Source organism: Elaeis guineensis, chromosome 13, assembly GCF_000442705.2.
Source record: "Elaeis guineensis isolate ETL-2024a chromosome 13, EG11, whole genome shotgun sequence".
Taxonomy (NCBI): domain Eukaryota; kingdom Viridiplantae; phylum Streptophyta; class Magnoliopsida; order Arecales; family Arecaceae; genus Elaeis; species Elaeis guineensis.
Window position 1 is genome coordinate 3,639,608 of NC_026005.2, and position 17,486 is coordinate 3,657,093.

General features: G+C 39.4%; 1 protein-coding gene across 1 annotated transcript in view; it reads left to right on the plus strand.

Annotated features, from left to right (window-relative positions):
* LOC105060596 (kinesin-like protein KIN-14L) overlaps positions 1–17,486 on the plus strand; it is a 64,673-nt gene that overhangs the window by 11,773 nt on the left and 35,414 nt on the right. Inside the window, 7 exon segments of the mRNA XM_010944380.4 lie at positions 3,082–3,168; positions 3,288–3,458; positions 3,637–3,743; positions 4,457–4,588; positions 4,809–4,987; positions 5,658–5,819; positions 9,586–9,677. Of these exon segments, the coding sequence (XP_010942682.2) occupies positions 3,082–3,168; positions 3,288–3,458; positions 3,637–3,743; positions 4,457–4,588; positions 4,809–4,987; positions 5,658–5,819; positions 9,586–9,677 (930 nt within the window).

Sequence of the window (17,486 nt, forward strand, 5' to 3'; positions counted from 1 at the left end):
TGTATCTAAATAATGCTACTCCAAATGATGTTTGGAGGAAATAGTTAGCTGTAGAGCTATGAAGCTTTTTGAATGCTATGTACAAGATCCTGAGGTAGATGCTTGCTGATGGGAAGGATAGGGTTATAGGTATGAAGCATTGGCTCTTCTTCGAAAAAGATATATAGCTTTATGCATGGGTTGGCCATACTGGCCTGAATTGCCTTGTTCTATGCGTATGGAACTGATGGGAACCGGGATTGTTTGCCCTATCGGCTTGGTAAACTGGTTGAGCCGAATTAAAGAGAATCATGGTTAGCCCATTTCATTAAATAAGCTGAACCCAATCCCTCCGGTTCTTGCCTGTTGATTAAATAGGCATGCCCCACCCTCGGGTTTGCGATTGCCTTTCCCTCCTAGTTCGTGTGAGAGAAGCAATCCCTACATTGAAACCCTACCCATCCGCCGTCACTACCCTATCGTGGATCCCTTAGCCCCTTCGCCTCCTCCTTTGTCCCTGCCTCCCTCTCTCTTTCTCCCTCCCTCCCTCTCACTTGTGCGGCCTTTCGAAACCCTCGCCTCTCTCCCTCCTCCACTCGCTGCTATTGATGCACTCGTTCCAGCCTTTCTTCAGCTCCTCATCCTTCCTAGGTTTACCGCCGTCGGACTTGGGAGATCGACCAGGCGAGTCTCTCCTCTTCTCTCTCTCCTTCTCGCTTTCCTCCCTCCCTCTCCCTCTCCTTCTCGCTTTCCTCCATCCCTCTCCCTCTCCCTCTCCCTCTCCAGCACTTTTCCTCTCCCTTCCCATGGTTATGGTAGGGTATGTGGTTCGATATGGCATGACTTGGTATTATACCATAAGGTCGCTGGCCGGCATGCTTGTTGGTACCGGTTCCACCATCTTTGGGCCTTCATGCAACTTAAGATTGTCTACATTTTAGACAATTTTAAGGAAGTTAGAGTTCTTTGCAAGTTTTTTTTTTTTTTTTGAGATGCCATATGATAATATTATCTAATATTTCTTATTATGAAATTTGATTGCTTTTTGGGTTATTTATTCAGATTCCTTTATATTCTGCAACTTTAGTTAAAGTTCGCGCTGTTCATTGTGGGTCTACTGTTGGTTCATTTGCTAATTAACTAGCTCTTAATAGGGTTATTTTATTTTTTCTTTCTGTTAAGATAGATTATGACAAATTGGCTAGGTCATTTGATGATATGAGCAATGATGACAACTCTTTGAATGATCATGTATCTGATGGCTACGGGTGGAGGCAGTGGACAAGGTGGTGGTGGCACGTAAGTTCCCTTGCTTGCTCCATTCACTGATGAGTTATAGTTTGAATATGCGATGTAGGATAGAGACCATAGGCATAAGGCTAGAGAGGACAGCGCATGCAGGCGGAGCGGTCCTAAAGGTGGTAGATGTGGCATCGATCTAGCTGATGAGGTGGTGCACCTAAGGGGAATCCTAAATGTATTAGGACCCCCTTGGTACTTAGGATTAGGGGTGGCAATCGGGTTGGGTTGGATGCATGATAGATTCAAAATATGTCAACTCGAAACCCAACCTGTTTATTAAATAGGTCAAAAATCCAAATTGGAACTTAACCATTTTATTAAATAGGTAACCTAACCCAATGTACAACAAGTTGAATCAAGTTAAACTAGTTAAATGGTTAAGCATTGCCACCACTACTCAGGATAATAATTCTATACCGGATCATATCGTCTTGAGCCGAGTTATGACCCGTATGGATATGCACATTTGAATCTTTGTGTTGTAGTTGCTATCATCCTTCCTAGCCTCAATTAGACTAGGGATCAAACCTTGTTCGTTTCTTTTCACTCGTGATTGTGCTCGATGAAGCAGCAACATTAGCATGGCTATCTGGTAGAGATAGGTTACTGGGATCCTGGGTGGGTGTAGTTTTAACAGATGCATGCATGTTCCATATCAATTGTTCTAATATAAGTATTTTGCATTTTCAATGTTATACTTAGTTAATTTAACTTGTATTATACAGCCAAGGTAATTTTTAGGCATGTAATTTTGAAAAATAAAGCATATGACATTTAAACATCAAAACAAACTCACAAAATCCTATTTTCCACTCAAAATTAAATAAAGAAAGTTTAATAACCTTGAGGAAAAAAACTAAAAAATGTATGCTGTCCATTACCAAGATTGTAAACCTTCCACACAAGTACTTGAATCCGTCGGCTAAACTTAAACCCTTGAAATCTAAATGTAGAAAGGGAGGATGGTGGAATGGAGGGAAAGCTGAGGGAGTGGGCTGAACTGAGAGGTAGAGAAAGTAGAGGGAGGAGGCAGTCTGAAACTGCAGCTAATTGTGTACTTAGATCCATGGGTAAAACCCTTGAAATGTAAAATATAGGGGGAGAGGAAGGTGCAATGGAGGGAAAGCTGAGGGAGGGTGCTGAACTGGGAGGTTGGGAAAGTAGAGGGAGAAGACAGACTGAAAATGTGGCTAATGGTTTCGACATGTCAGTGATAGTTAGTGAGTTGAGGGTGTTTAAGTTGTTTCCTTTGGTGGGAGGCTGACCATAGGAGCAGCTGATAAGCTCCTGTTGTTAAGCATAAAACATGTTTAAAAACTATAGGAAACCAATTTTTAATATCTTGATAAGTATATTGATATGGTCCTGGCTGACATTTTGAGGTATATTGGTTTATATCAGCTGAGATAATGTAGACTAATTTTATCATACCTTACTGGTGAGTGCCTGAAACCTTTACAAACCAAGATCTCATCCTAGATAGAAATCCTTGTGGAGGTTTGGCTGCATTCTTGTGCTTCATGAGTTTACTGTTTTTGCCTTAATATAGTCATTGCATTAACGAGATAAAACTATCACTTCAGTCTCAAGTTGTCACTGGTTCATTTTGTTTCCTTGTTGCAAATGATTTAGATTTGCTGCCTTCTTCTATTTTCTGGCACTATAATAGTAATGTCTCCAGTTTTTATGATACAAGCATTAAAGTGCTGATTGCTTTATATATAGTTCTTTACCTATCAAATGGCCTGTTGTTCATAAGTTCTATATTAAGCTGACGGTTTACTTCCCTCTTACATGCAGATCAAGCTGCTCTTGAAACTGAGGCCAGAATTAGTCCTTTGATCAATGAGAAGAAAAAGTTGTTCAATGAATTGTTAACTGCCAAAGGTACCAACATATCTGCAAAGACTGCAAGCCTTCAATTGCATATATTGGAGAATGTGCCATTTCTTCTTTGTTTTTGATGGTTGAAATTGGTTTCAATTGTCCTCGCATCTCAATTTCAGGAAATGTGAAGGTATTTTGTCGTACACGGCCACTATTTGAAGATGAGGGCCCATCTATAGTTGAGTTTCCTGATGAATTTACCATCCGTATAAACACTGGTGATGATTCTCTTACCAATCCTAAGAAGGATTATGAATTTGATAGGGTTTATGGGCCCCATGTTGGACAAGGTAAGAATCAGTTGCCAATATTCTACTCTTTAGATGGTCGTTTCTATTCCTTTGTCTTCACTTTCTCTTTTATTTAAAAAAAAAAAATAATATAGATGTTTCCTACTCTAGACAATATGACTGTTCATTCTGTTTATCAGGCTTCTTGTAGCTGATTCTGTGATACAAACACTTTCAGGGGAATTTTTTCGTGATGTTCAACCATTTGTACAGTCAGCCTTGGATGGATATAATGTTTCTGTGTTTGCATATGGACAAAGTCGTTCTGGAAAAACACATACAATGGTTCCTCTCATACTCCACTGCTCTTCTCTTGATTTTTTCTCTTAGTCTTAATTTTTTTTTTCTTTTTTACCTAATTCTTTTCTTTTCTGAACCTATTCACTTCTTTATTTTCATTATCTTTGCTTGGATTTGGTTGTAGTCCTTTTATTACCTTGATTTGGTTGTGTACTCTTGTTAGCTCATGTGTATTTACTTTATGTCTTGGTTGATCCTGTTGCATTATTACCAAGTTTTTGTTTGTGGGAGAAGCTTTTTTGGTGAAAGATGCAATTGTGATCCATAAGACAAATTGTCTCTTTTAAATGTTGATAATGCTAAAATTTTGGGCCAAAAAATTCATGGACTTTTGGGCATACTCTCCTTTTGTACAAGTCTTATGTAATAATATTGAGGAAAATCATATGTTCCTATTGTTTTTTTTTTAATATTTGTTTTACTGAATCATCCTTTCCATGGGTAAGACCGTAAGACTATACTTATTCACATGTACTTGCAGATATGCTAATATTTTTAGATTCCTCAGTTGTTTTGTGGGGTTAACTTTGTTCTTGTGGTTTGACCTTGTCTTCCACCAAATCAATTATTTTTAGTTGAAGCATGCCTAAGTTAGTCGCCTCATGCCACTTTGATTGTTTCAAATTCTGAGTTTTCACATATAAAATGCATTTTGTCTGTCCTTCGAATGATAATGAAATTTTTTTATGATGTTTCAGGAAGGATCTAGCCATGAACGTGGTTTGTATCAGCGGAGTTTTGAGGAGCTCTTTGATCTATCCAATTCAGATACCACATCCACATCTCAATATAGTTTTTATGTTACGGCCTTTGAGCTTTACAATGAGCAGGTTTTTTTGATTGTTCTCTTCATTTTGCTTCACTATAATCTGTGTTGACATGTTTAATATCATTCTATTATATCAACATTTTTTAATCAAACACATTATCCTTTTCAACCATAATTCTTTAAACTGCTTACATTGTTTTGCTTAGATTTCTGTTCATTTTCCCCTTTATTGACATTGTTTCTGATGTATTTATGTTGCCTATTTGTGCTTTCAATGATAGGTTCAAGATCTGCTAGGAGAATCCATAAACAGCATATCGAGAATAAACATCGGTCCCCAAGATTCATTCGTGGAACTTGTGCAGCAGAAAGTTGATAATCCTTTGGACTTTTCTATGTTACTAAAAGAGGCAATCCAAAACCGAGGCAGAGATTCTGCAAAGGCTACCGTGTCACATCTGTATGTAGATGAGTAGTCTGAATTTAGTCTTTTTCTATCATGATGAAAAGCCATTTTATTTGTTACTTTGCTAGAAGCTGTTCCTTTAGGTTTAGAAATTCTTGCCTGGAAACGTCTAAACCATGAGCGATGAAAGTCTGTGTCTGCTGACTTTGCAGTGCTTCTATGGGAAGCTTTAGTTTGAGAGGGTTGCATGAATTTAGGAAAATCATTAGGTCTGGTTGAATTCTCAGACTCCCCAAAGATTGGGTGGGATGTAGACATATTTGGTTATTCCTAATGATGCATTTTTCATGTTTCTATTGTTGTTTGAATGGTGTCTTGGTTCTGGCAATTGGGACAAGGGATGTACTGAATATTTGTAACATGTTCTGGGACATTTGACCATGCTCTTCCCCAAGTCTGCTCTTCTAATGTTGGACTTATTTGTTTATGTTTTGCTTAATTTATTTACTTATTTATCCTAGCTTTGTCCTCCTGCTTGCTTTTTGCCTGGTTTATTGTGTTTTTCTTTGTCTTTTACCAAGTTCCTATTTTTTTATAACTTGCTAGCCCATGAATTTGGTGCTCTTGGTTAGTTTCTATTGTCATATTGTTCTAAATTTGTAATATGGGATAGCCTTAAAAATATGTGCAGCTTTTTGAGACTTGCTGTGCTTATTATTGTCAGGGTTGTCACCATTCATATACACTATACGAATTGCGTCACTAGGGAAAGTTTGTACAGCAAGCTTTCTCTTGTAGATTTACCTGGAAGTGAGTGCTTACATGTGGAAGATGCTAGTGGGGATCATGTAACAGACCTTTTGCATGTATCAAAATCACTTTCTGCGTAAGTGTTGGTATATAGTATCTTTCTTTGCTGTAATTTGTCTAGTTTCCAGTGGTATTCTTTGTTTCTTCTGAATATTTGAACAAGACTTGCTTATTTGAATTTTGATTAATTGTTGCTGATATTTTAGCTATGGCATATTTTTATCTTTAACAGATATCATTTCCATCTTATTCTGCATAATTAGCTCTGAATATGAAATGACAAGCATGTGCACTGCCCACTGAATTATTTTTTTCAGAGTTCATGTTTTTCCTTTGCTAGTTGTTATGATACATTTCTATATTTTGGTGTTATTCTGTGCTTCTGCTTGACATGAAAATTTAGTAAAATTAACAAATGTGGTGACGAGTAGAACTTCTATCTTCCTCACCGTCTCTTCTAAAACCTCTCTTCCTGTATATTTTTGATTCTTTTTCAGTTCTATCCTTCCAAATCCTATGCTTGTATTTGACAAAACCATCATTGACATTCCAAGTCCCAATCGTTGATGTGCTCCTCAAGAAAAAGAAAAAGATAAAGGAAAAAAGGGGTAAAAGAGAAACTACTTCCTTTGATGGCTATCCTCCATCCTATATTTCCCATTATCATACGACTTTGTACTTCGACAGTTTAAGCATAACCAAATATATGGATTTGTAAATCTGATAAATGTTAGAATTCCATATTAATCCATAACATGGTCAACTTTTAAAATTAGGTTCGATAATCTCTCTTATAGAAAGGCTAAAACTAGCTTCCTTTACTGTTGTCTCTTAAAATCTTAAACCTTGTGTTTCAGATTCAGAAAGAAATTCAGTAAATTGAACTTTAGCCTTCTGCTACCTTATGCTTGCGCAAGAGATCCTGGTCATCCATTACCTTCCTACATAACGAAGCTTCATTTAGTTTGAAGTTTTGCTCCATTTTTTTCCTTATTACAATACAACTTAGCACTAGAAGTTGGAAAAATGAACAAACATTGAATCACCATGTCTTCCTACTTATTTTCCTTATCAGTGTGTTCTTTGAAGATTGTTGAAGTGTCTTATGTAGAAATGTTTAACCATAGTAAATCCGCTATTAGGTTCAGGTTAATGTTGATGATGGAACCTCACCATCTAGAATAATCCGCATCTCATGGAAAATCTTAACTAGTCTCCTATAAGCTGGTAGAAGATATTTTTATAATGATGTAATCTCTCTTGGATTTGTCTTGGGATGCTTGTCATTAATAGTCTAATGGATTTTTTTTGAAAAATCATAACATGATGTAAAAAACAATGCCATGTTATCTGGTGTTATAATTGGATCAGACCATTTGGCGGGATAAAGTTCTACAAGAATTATCAATTTTCCTTGTTTAGTTTATAGCTTGGATGGTCTGCTAGGTAAATTATCCATTATTGATGGACCATTAAGTTTCAAGCAAACCAGCCAGATGAATGGTAGAAGAAATAGAAATATAACTGATTATGGAGTGTAGAATAAAAGGAGTTTTCTCTCTCTTTTTTTTTTTTTTTTTGTTGGGGTGGCAGGGTGTGGGGGGTGGTAGTTCGCTACAGCTTTTCATTTTCTGAACTCTCAAGAAGCCTTCTCCTATGTGCAAGGATTGAAGTATCACATATTGTGCTCATGCAGGTAAGGGGCCCGCATGGTATGCATGTTGCACAATGTTTGTGGGGCTCAAAATAAACTAGGCCGTGCTTTAGGCAGGTTAGGCTTGAGTTGGCTGTATCAGAGGGATGTTTAAGCCTTAAGGATTGATTGAGCTTACGATGAGGCCAAGTATGAATATCAATGTAACTTGGACATGGGACATTGGTGTCAGGTGTCCTAAAGGATCCGACATTTCAAGCTCCAAAAATTGAAATGCAGGTACATGGTGAATGTGGTGCTTGTATATTATATAATATTATATTATATATAGCAAATGCATATAAATATATGGGAAAAGATGATGTATACCAGGCTCTTTAAGCTCTTTATTGAAAAGGATATAAAATAGGTAATTCAATGAATATGGAGGGCAAAACTGGCATCTTGCTTTTTGGTTATTGAATCTCTTCACTGAAAAAGGTAAAAGTAGTTATTTCTGTGAATATGGAGGGCAACACTGGTGTTTTGACTTTAAAAGCACTTTAATCCAAAAGAGGTCACACCCTTCTTAGGTGCAGTCATTGCTTGTTCCTGTCTCTGGTCTTGGTCCTTCGAACATCATTCATCCTTCTCCTCCTTGGCCTCAAGCTATGCCTCAACAAAAACGGGAGGAGTAGATTGTAATTAGAGGATAGAGAAAGAGGGAGAAAGAAGGAGAAGAGGGCTCAATGGTGCAAGGCTTGAAGACAATGATGAAAAAGATATGCAAACAGTTGCCCTATCTTTCCTCTAATTTCTTATTCCTTCCTTTTGGGGTTTCTCTCTTATTTCTCCCTTGGTGGCTTTGTTGGTATAATGATCGATGAGGGATTTGGTGAACCTGAACCACTTATTTGTTTTCAAATATAGTTGGCTTGTGGCTTCTTTTCCCATGAAAGAAAGTGGGAGTCCACTTTTGTCCTAAGAAAGAAAATCCAATTTGGCAAGAAACTCTCGTGTATCCATGGCATGTAATGCCATTTCTATCATGTCCTGTCCCAATGGGGACACAGCAAAAACTTGAAAAATGCCATTTTCCAGTAACACTGATGATTATTTTGGATCCTCTCATCAGGCACTTGAATGAGCCTTTTTGGGAGACAAGCTTGAGTTTCCACTTATTTCCATAAGCTGCGGATTTTTTGGCTTGGGCTCTTTACCATTGAGCCATAATATGCACAGCTAGCACTAATAAGAGATTACATATCTTACCCCACAAAAAGAAATTGCATATTTCATACATAATAAGCCTATTATAAAGCTGCACATTATTGCATATAATCACATAACTATTCAAGGTCATAATTGTCATTTACCTCCTGCTTCTTTTATCACAAACAAAAATCCATTTTTTGGATAAATTTTGACATCAACATTCTCAATGAAATGAAATGGTTGAGTTTAAAACTTTAAATACTATATGTAATATTGAAGAATATTCATACAGGAGGTCACTGATAGATTTTGCTAAAAATTCTTCACTTGACAAATTTGTAAGTATAAGGGATACATCTAAGGATTGAATCTAATTCCTTTTCTATAGGTAATGTCTGAGTTGTCTACGGATTTCACTTTCTGTTTATTCTCATGTCTGATTTGTTATATGTTACTGTTGTTTTTCAATTGTGAAGTTCATAATTTAGGACTGACGGGCATTTATTAGAATCATTTCTAAGATACATGACTCTCTATTTGAAGGCAAAAACAATTCATCTAAAACAAAATATCTCTCAAAACTTGATGGCAAGATAAAATAAGGTGTTGTGGTTTAAAATGGTTCGATCAGTTTCTTTCTTGACTAGGAGTGCTAATTCAGCATGCAGTATTTTACAGTGCCGTATAATTTTAATTTATTTTTAAGAGAAATTTACCATTTAAAAATTATATTTGTAGGATGGAGTGGTGCAAACATTATAATGCTCCAACTCTGTTTGGTTTTATTAAAATGTTTCTCTTTTCCATCGGAGATATTCAAAAATTTGGGAGCATGTATTTGATCTAGATTTCTTACTTCTTTTACTCTACATCATATCATTCTCCTGTTTATGTATCAGTTAGCATTTGCCACCATTAACTCATTCATACTAAACATCTTTTTTTTTTTTTTTTTGGTTTTTGTTTTTGTTGTTTTTTGGGGGGGGGGGTGTAGGTTGGGGGATGTTTTGTCATCATTGACTTCGAAGAAAGAAATCATACCATATGAAAATTCAAGGCTGACGCAATTGCTTGCTGACTCGCTGGGTAACTATTCTTCTCATGTGACTACATTTTGCATTGATAATCTTGTTTGTACATGTCATGTATCTGTGAACAACATATTCTGTTAGAATATTTGAGCTTGACGAAATTGATATTTATAACCATAGTGATAAATATTTATTGATCACACTGTGATTTGTTTGTCCATTTTCCAGACAATCAACTCTTTCTAGTTGTGTCATGGCTGTGGGAAAGGTGGTTTTTTGGTATAAGCTGGACCATATGAAGTCTTTTTGAAACAATGAAAACTGGTATTCAATCTTAATGATTGTTAAATTTATGGGTCACAAATGGTACTATTAGAGGTGTATTATTGGTAGCAAAATTGTACTTACAGGCAATACAGTTTCCATGAGGAGCCATTAAGCTGCTCCCCCACCTCCAATCGTTTCGAAACATCTATGATTTTTCCTGTGCAGACTTAAGAACAGGAAACAATCTAATCGGTCAATTAGCCCCAAGTAGGATTCCTTGCTTGAACTCCACAACATCATCCAAAGTTCCAAATACTTTTGCTAATAATTAACAAACATGATTTTCGTTTTTAGGTCCTTTAAAGTACATGGAAGGCACCCATCCATTATTCATTTGCTTCATGGGGAAATCTGTATTAAATTTATACAGACTAAAAAGGTTTGTTTGCTTAACATTTTGTGGTAATTTGAGATCAAAACTTCCACTTTTCACCTCCTGACCCCAAGATGTCCTGAGATGCTATTGAAAAATTTGGCACAAGCGTCTAGATGCCACTAAAGAGACAATGAATATTTAAGGCCGTTTCAGATGAAAATCTTGAGGTTCATTCCTTCTATTTTTTGAAGCTAACATGCTTTCACACTTTCTAGGCTTTTTCATTGTTTAAATGCCTCATCATCATGATCATCTTTTTTTATTTTTTTGATGGAAATCATCATCATGATCATCAATGTGAAAAAGAAGTATAAAATGCAAGTAACTTTGTTCTGCAAATGTCAGAGACAATTTGCTGCTGCTGCTTCAAAGGTCACAGGCACGCTAGTGTAGCTGATATATCTCTTTTCATGCTTATGATGCAAACTTCTGATGCCAAGATTAAGCGAAAATTCTTTGCTTAATCTTTTGTTGTTTGATAATATATATGATACCTGCAAGCATTAGCCATAATAGGATTGACCAAGGATTCAGGTCTCATCAGGATGTCTCATGGGATATTGGGACAGGGTAGCATCTCATGTATTGGGACAGGGCCATCCCGCTAGCCTCCCAGCATTTCGATCAGGACGTCTTGGGACATCCTCTATCCCAAATGTCGGGACCGGATGGTGGTAGGTCCTGTCTCATGAAAAAACTGGGACAGCCCTGTCCCACAGTATTTAAAACCTTGGGATTGATGATATAAGTAAAATTTTCACACAAACACACAGACGCGCGTGAGAGAGAGAGATTTGTTATCATAGGCAAGACTTTCACGTAGATATGGCTTTAAAACTGTTTGGATTTGGGAAAAGTTTTTCACTTAGATCTATGATATCATATTCATTGATAGGCAGTGCCTAAATTTTAGCCTAAAATGTATGTTTAATACCGCCCATGTAAACTAATCTTTGCTTGTGCCTCTTTGGGATTGATGTGCATATAGCTCTAAAATCCAAATGCTAACTCTGATTCCTTTCAAGTGAATTTTATATTAATTGAATTGATGCTTCTTTATGTCTACTCCATGTATAAAATTTGTTAGCAATATTTCATGATAACACCAAAAGCTGACATTTTTTTTGATTAGTTAATTAGAGGAATGTTATGTCTGAATGTCTGACATGCTTATGCTTCCTTTATATTTTTTAAAATGCTATCTTTTAACTGCTTCTTGCTCAGATTTTCTTCTGCTCATTTTCTCATATCTTTGAAGTAGGAGTTTGAAATGAAGGTCTAGTTTTTAAGAATTCCAGTCCCAGGTTGATATATTTATTGCTTGGAGACGAAGAATCTCATTTGGAGAAGTCATATGTTACACAACTAATGCAAATATTGTATCCATTTCTAACATTTACTATCCATGCCATAGTAAGTTGCGTTTGGCATGCCTGTGATTTTCGTTAAATACCTGCTCAATTGTTCAATGTTCGTTAAGACGCAGCTTATTTTTCAATGATGGATGAATCATCTATGATGGCTTATGGAAGACTAACAAGCAGCTCTTCACAAAATGGAGGGTTTTAAAGGATTAGCTTGGTTCAACATTACAGAACAGCGCAATCAATGGCATTTGATATTTGGGAATGAAGCATCCAAATCTAAGCAGAAACTACAATTAGCGAATCAGAAGGGGCCTCCTGAAGCTGTGTAGGAAAATATCTTTTGGATACCAAGTAAAAGAGGGGGTGGGAGATGTTTCCCTTGCGAATTTTGTGTTACCACCTCATGAATCTATGGACCATTGGATCTAGATTGGGCTAGGAGCATACAATTTAGTGAGAAGCCTCTTTTTCAAGTAGGAAGCAGTAAAATTAGCTAAGTAGAAACCTTGGGTGCACCACCTTGATGATCATAAAGAGTATGCTTGTGACCCTTGGGGAGAATAGTGGCTATAACTCATTCTTATACTTTAACTCGACTCTAGAATACAATAGAGGTTGCCAGTTGGCTTGTTTAAGTACTTTTTTTTTTCTCGTACTCTATCCTCTGTATATAATATTGGCCAAGGTGCTTGCATTTTGATGAGCTTAGGTGACCAGTCAAGTTGTGGTATCAGGATATCCCCACTTAATCCAGTATAGGCACATGCATCATTTAACAACGGAGGTACCAATTAGGTAGCACTTGGTTTACCCTTTGCCTATTAGAGGTCCAGACTCAAGAGAATATAAGAAAGTAACCGACTTCCAGAATTAGGAAAAAATCAAAAAGAACCATCTTACATTCCACTTTCAATTCAAAGAGCTTGGTGCTCCCATAGTTTTTTCTAAACATGTTATCAATCCTCTATTCTCATCTAGTTTTCCTTATTTCAGCCTTTTCTTCCCTTTTTGTTTCCTTTTCCTCCTATTTTCCCTTTTGGCCTGCTGCTTTAGTCCGCTATTGTGAGCAATAAGGGCTATATATGCTGTGTTGCCTGCAGCAATGGCTTCTTCTGTTGCCTGTGATGGTACAATAGCTGCTATGTGCACATTTTTTCACTGTTCACTGTTTGCATCTGATTTGTTAACTGGTAACTCAATACTGCTGCCATGTACTGCTGTCACCAGCTGCCCTGCAGCCCTGCCATCTTGTAGCTTTGCTTTATCTCTTTACCACTTGATTCCTTTTACCGTCCCCCTCTCTTGGTAAGGGAATGAAGGTGGAGAGGGACCTTAGTTGACACTCATCAGAGCCCAACTGCTTAGGGCCCTAGCCTCTGAACCACCAGTCAAGTCGAATCAATAAAGCCAATTAAGACTGATTTGGATGAGGCCATGTGTGCTCGGGTGCTTGCAGTTATTTACACCGTTTTACTTTTGTCTCTTCTGTTTGTTAGTGCAACAACTTTAGATGGAAACACTTCTGCATCATTTCTTCCCATGTCCTTCCTCATATTTGGAATTGGTAAACTCTTTAGTTTTAAGAAAGGTGTTTGACAAGCTTACTGATGTTTTGTAGTGCATTTGAAATACCATGATGAGATTGGTCATGATGTAGTCTGCAAGACTAGGATTCACAAATGGTTAATAAAGAGACCTTGGGTTGTGAATGAATGAACCTTATGGAGTTAGGGTGTTTTTAAAAGTCTTTTTGGTGGTTGTCTAGAAAGCAGGCAATAAATTGAGTTAAAACTAGCATAAAGTTGTTTCATCCTTTTAAGTTTTGTAGGGAATTTATGGATGAAGATTATTCGAAAGATCTTCAAAAAATATTAGCCAATACATTAATATGTGTAAAACACATTGGTAGTTGAGATGGGAAAAAGAAGAGAAAATAATTATAGTCAAGGAGAGCTAGTAGCATGGTTCGCGAAATCGGACGGTTCGCGACGTGTCGAACCATACGGGCTGCTAATTAGTGTGGTTTGGGCGTCCGATTCGGAACGTCGGCGAAAACACAGCAAGGGAGAAGGAAAGAGAGGAAGCGAGAGAGAGAAAGAGGAGGGGAGAGAAAGAGAAAGGAAGGCCAGCAGTGGCCTGTCGAGGCTGTCGGAGGGTCGTAGAGACTTCGGATCTCCGCGAGACTGAGAAGAGAGAGATAGAGTGAGAGAGGGGAAGGAAGGGGAGAGGAGGGTGGGGAGGCCGTTGGGTGGCCCAAACCCGCTGCGGCCATCGTGGGTTCGAAACAGTGGCTTCGTCCCTATTTTGTTAGGTTTGTGCCGGCAAACCCATTGCCGGCTTCACTGTATATCGGATTTTTAAAAAAATCCGATGAAATAGGGGCGAAGCCTCTGTTTGGAACCCGCGGCAATCTGGGGGGGGTGTTTGGGCTGCCCGATGGCGATGGCGTTCTCCCCACCGCCTTCCCCTCTCTCCTCTTCCCCCTTCCCTTCTCTCTCTATCTCTTTATTCTCAATTTCTCTTATGGAGGACCGTGAAGCTTGGGAGGCTTTGGCGGTTCTTTTGGTGGCCACTGTAGGCATCTCCGTCGGTCACCTATTCCTTTCCTCTCCATCCGTCCCCCCTCTCTTTCTCTCTCTTTTCCTCTTCGATTCATCTTCTGTTTTCGTGTCGGTTCGGATATGGTATGGTCCGATATGGGGGGGTGTCGACTTGTTCCGCTGGCCGGCTAGCATGGGGTCTAGTTTCGAGTCGGCGATCCTTGGCTAGTAGTATAGTGGTTTGTAAGAATGAGGGCGTTGTCCCAATGTTTGGTTTTGCTAGTTAGGGGGCCTGATTGATTGCAGATCAATGACAAATTAATGTGTGGAGAAGATAATGTAAGTGGAAGGACTAGAAAAGGGGAAAAAGAAGAGGAAAAGAGGAAGAGAGAATTTACAGAAAGGTAAAATGGGTAATAGACAAGCCTTCTATAAACTTTATTCCAAAGTTCATTGGAGGCTTCGGATAGGTTGGTCAATGGTATGGTTCGATATGCCCCCATATTGTATCGGGCTCAAATTGACATGGTGGGGTGGAAGGAGAAGGAAAGAGAGGAAAAGAGAGAGAAAGGGGGTGGTAAGTGTTGGGGATGTTTGGCTAGGACACCACTACCACAGCACCTTTTCGATACCGTTCGATGCAACAAGAAGAAAGAAGAAACAAAAACAGAAATACAATCAAATACGTAGATCAGCCAAAAGGCTCGCCTCCACGGGACATGCAAGCTTCATTATGAAAAAGAGAGAATTACAAGAGATCACATCTTCAACTCTCGTACATCCAATCTCTCTCAATAAGAAGCTCTCTCATAAAAATTCTCTCTAGGAAGACCCTCTTGAACCTTTGAAGCGATCATTGTCCATTGTCTGATAATCTGTCTGAAGCACCCTTGTCAGTGCTCTCTGTCGGTGCCCTTCATGGTTTGCTGTTGCTGCTACTGAATTCACTCTCGACTGCATTTCAGGATTCTGTTGAACTCACTACCGTGCTCTCTGTTTCGCCACAGGCCTCTTAAAGGCCAAAATCCCAGCGCAAGCGGATTCTGCAATCCGTTTATAACTCAAACTAGCCTTTGGCCGTCCGATCAACTCTCAAGATCAATGCCATCAAGCTGCTCACATTCCAATCCATCGGATCGTGCAATACTGAGTCCTCGGTCCACCAAAATGCCTGTAAACCATGTGAAACGGATGAGAAACCACCCATCGGTCCACGTAGACCATGAGAAATCAGGCATAAAATGCTCGGTCGGTCCATGTGATACCCCATGGATCGTCGGTCCACGCACCGCACGTGGACCGCATGAGAAGTCCTTGTGGGCCGCACCCGTGCACCCTCGCATCCGCACGTTGGGCTGCGCGCTCACGGCCGACTCGTGCGTCACTGGCGCGCTCGCTCCATCGGCCCGCCGCCGGCCTCTGCCGCTTTATGGGCCGTGCCACCACGTCCTGGCCTTCTTTCGCACATAGTTTCTCCGTCTGGACTCCGTTTGGACTGTTCTTGGGTTTATTGGACTTCATTCGTCGTCTTGGATCTCGCTGTGGGCTCAGTATGGATTGAATCTCGAGGCGTTAAATTTCAATAATCTCCATCTCGACTCGACATTCGATCCCCTAATTTTGAGAGCTTTTGGATCTCCTCACCCCCATGCCCTGGGGCAATCGCCTGCTGATCATGGATAGACAAACATGAGTCGAGTTAGGCCACTCGATCCGATCTCCATCGTATGCTGTGCTTCTTTTGATCTGAGATTTGCTCGGGATATCCTTCTGCGGCAATAGAAATCTCATCCTGTGATATCGTCTTTCATCCTCTTGAGTCTCACGTCTCGTATCCGATCCACCTCCATCTGGAGCTCCACCTTGCTCTAAGCTCCTCCTGGCTCCTGAAGCTCCACCTCGCACTGGGCTCTCCGTCAAGTAGTAATGTCTTTTCGTTCTCTTTTTTTTCTCCAGAATAATCCTCTCGCTACGCAACACCTTCAGAATTTCTCCATCAGCTATCGTCCTATAGCCTCTCGAATTCAGTCTGCTCAGTGAGATAAGATTCCGTCTGAAATCGGATATGTATCAGATCTCTTCTAATTTTCTCACTGCACCATCATGTATCCTCCAGCTAATCATCTCGATGCTTCTTATCGCATAGCTCGATCCATTTGACAGATGAACAGTGCCCTCACTGCTTTTTAGGGAGTCAAATTGTTTCTCTCTGCAACATACATGAAGGTGCATGTAGAATCTAAAATCTACTGTCAGAAAGTAGATACCTCATCAGATATCTTTAGGACATCATTCTCTGACTCGCTACTGGCCGTTGCTGCAGTAGCTCTCATCCGATCCCTGAGTTGAGGACAATTTCTGACTAGATGCTCCAACTCATCACACTGGTAATATCTGATCTTGCTTAAGTCCCTCATCCTGGATTTGGACCACCCTTATCGTGATCTTCTGTCATTCCGTCTGCCGCCTTCTGCTCCTCCAGAATCACCAAAGCTGAGCTGCCGTCTGAGCTCGAAGTTGGATTTTTTCTCCTGAGAACCTCATTCTGGAGAATCGTCGTAGTGACCTCATCCATTTTGATGATGCTCTTCTCCATTAGAAGAGCAGTCACCAAAGAGTTATACAAAGGGGGAAGCGACGCTAGCAAGACCAGTGTTCTGGTTTTCTTCTCAACATTCTCACCAACGTTGAGGAGATCGATGAGAATCTTTTGAAAGTGGTTGAGATGCTCTCGCACACTCTATCTTTTGTCCATCCGCAGCAGGTAGAACTGCCTCCAGAAGAAGAGAGTGTTGGTGAGAGACTTTGTCATGTACAACTCGAGCTTCGACCATATCGTCATCGAAAAAGTCTCACTAAGTACATGTATCACCACTTCATCTGCTAAGTATAAGCGGATCGTACTCACCATCTGCATCTAGAGCCGCCTCCAATCCTGCACTTCCATGGTAGTCGGCTTGTCTACGCACAAAAAAGTATTGATTAACCCGTGTTGGATGAGCACATTCTTCACCCTTGCTTGCCATAAGGAGAAATTATTCTTTCTATTAAACTTGTTGATCTCTATTTTGATTGAGCCTGTCTTCTCTATCTTCAATCTTGATCACCACCACCGTAACCTGCGCGCTGGTACCGTCTAGTTCTGATACTACTTGGTGGGGATGTCTGGCCAGGACACTACCACCACAGGATCTTTTTGATATCGTTCGGTGCAGCAGGAAGAAAGAAGAAACAAAAACAGAAATACAATCAAA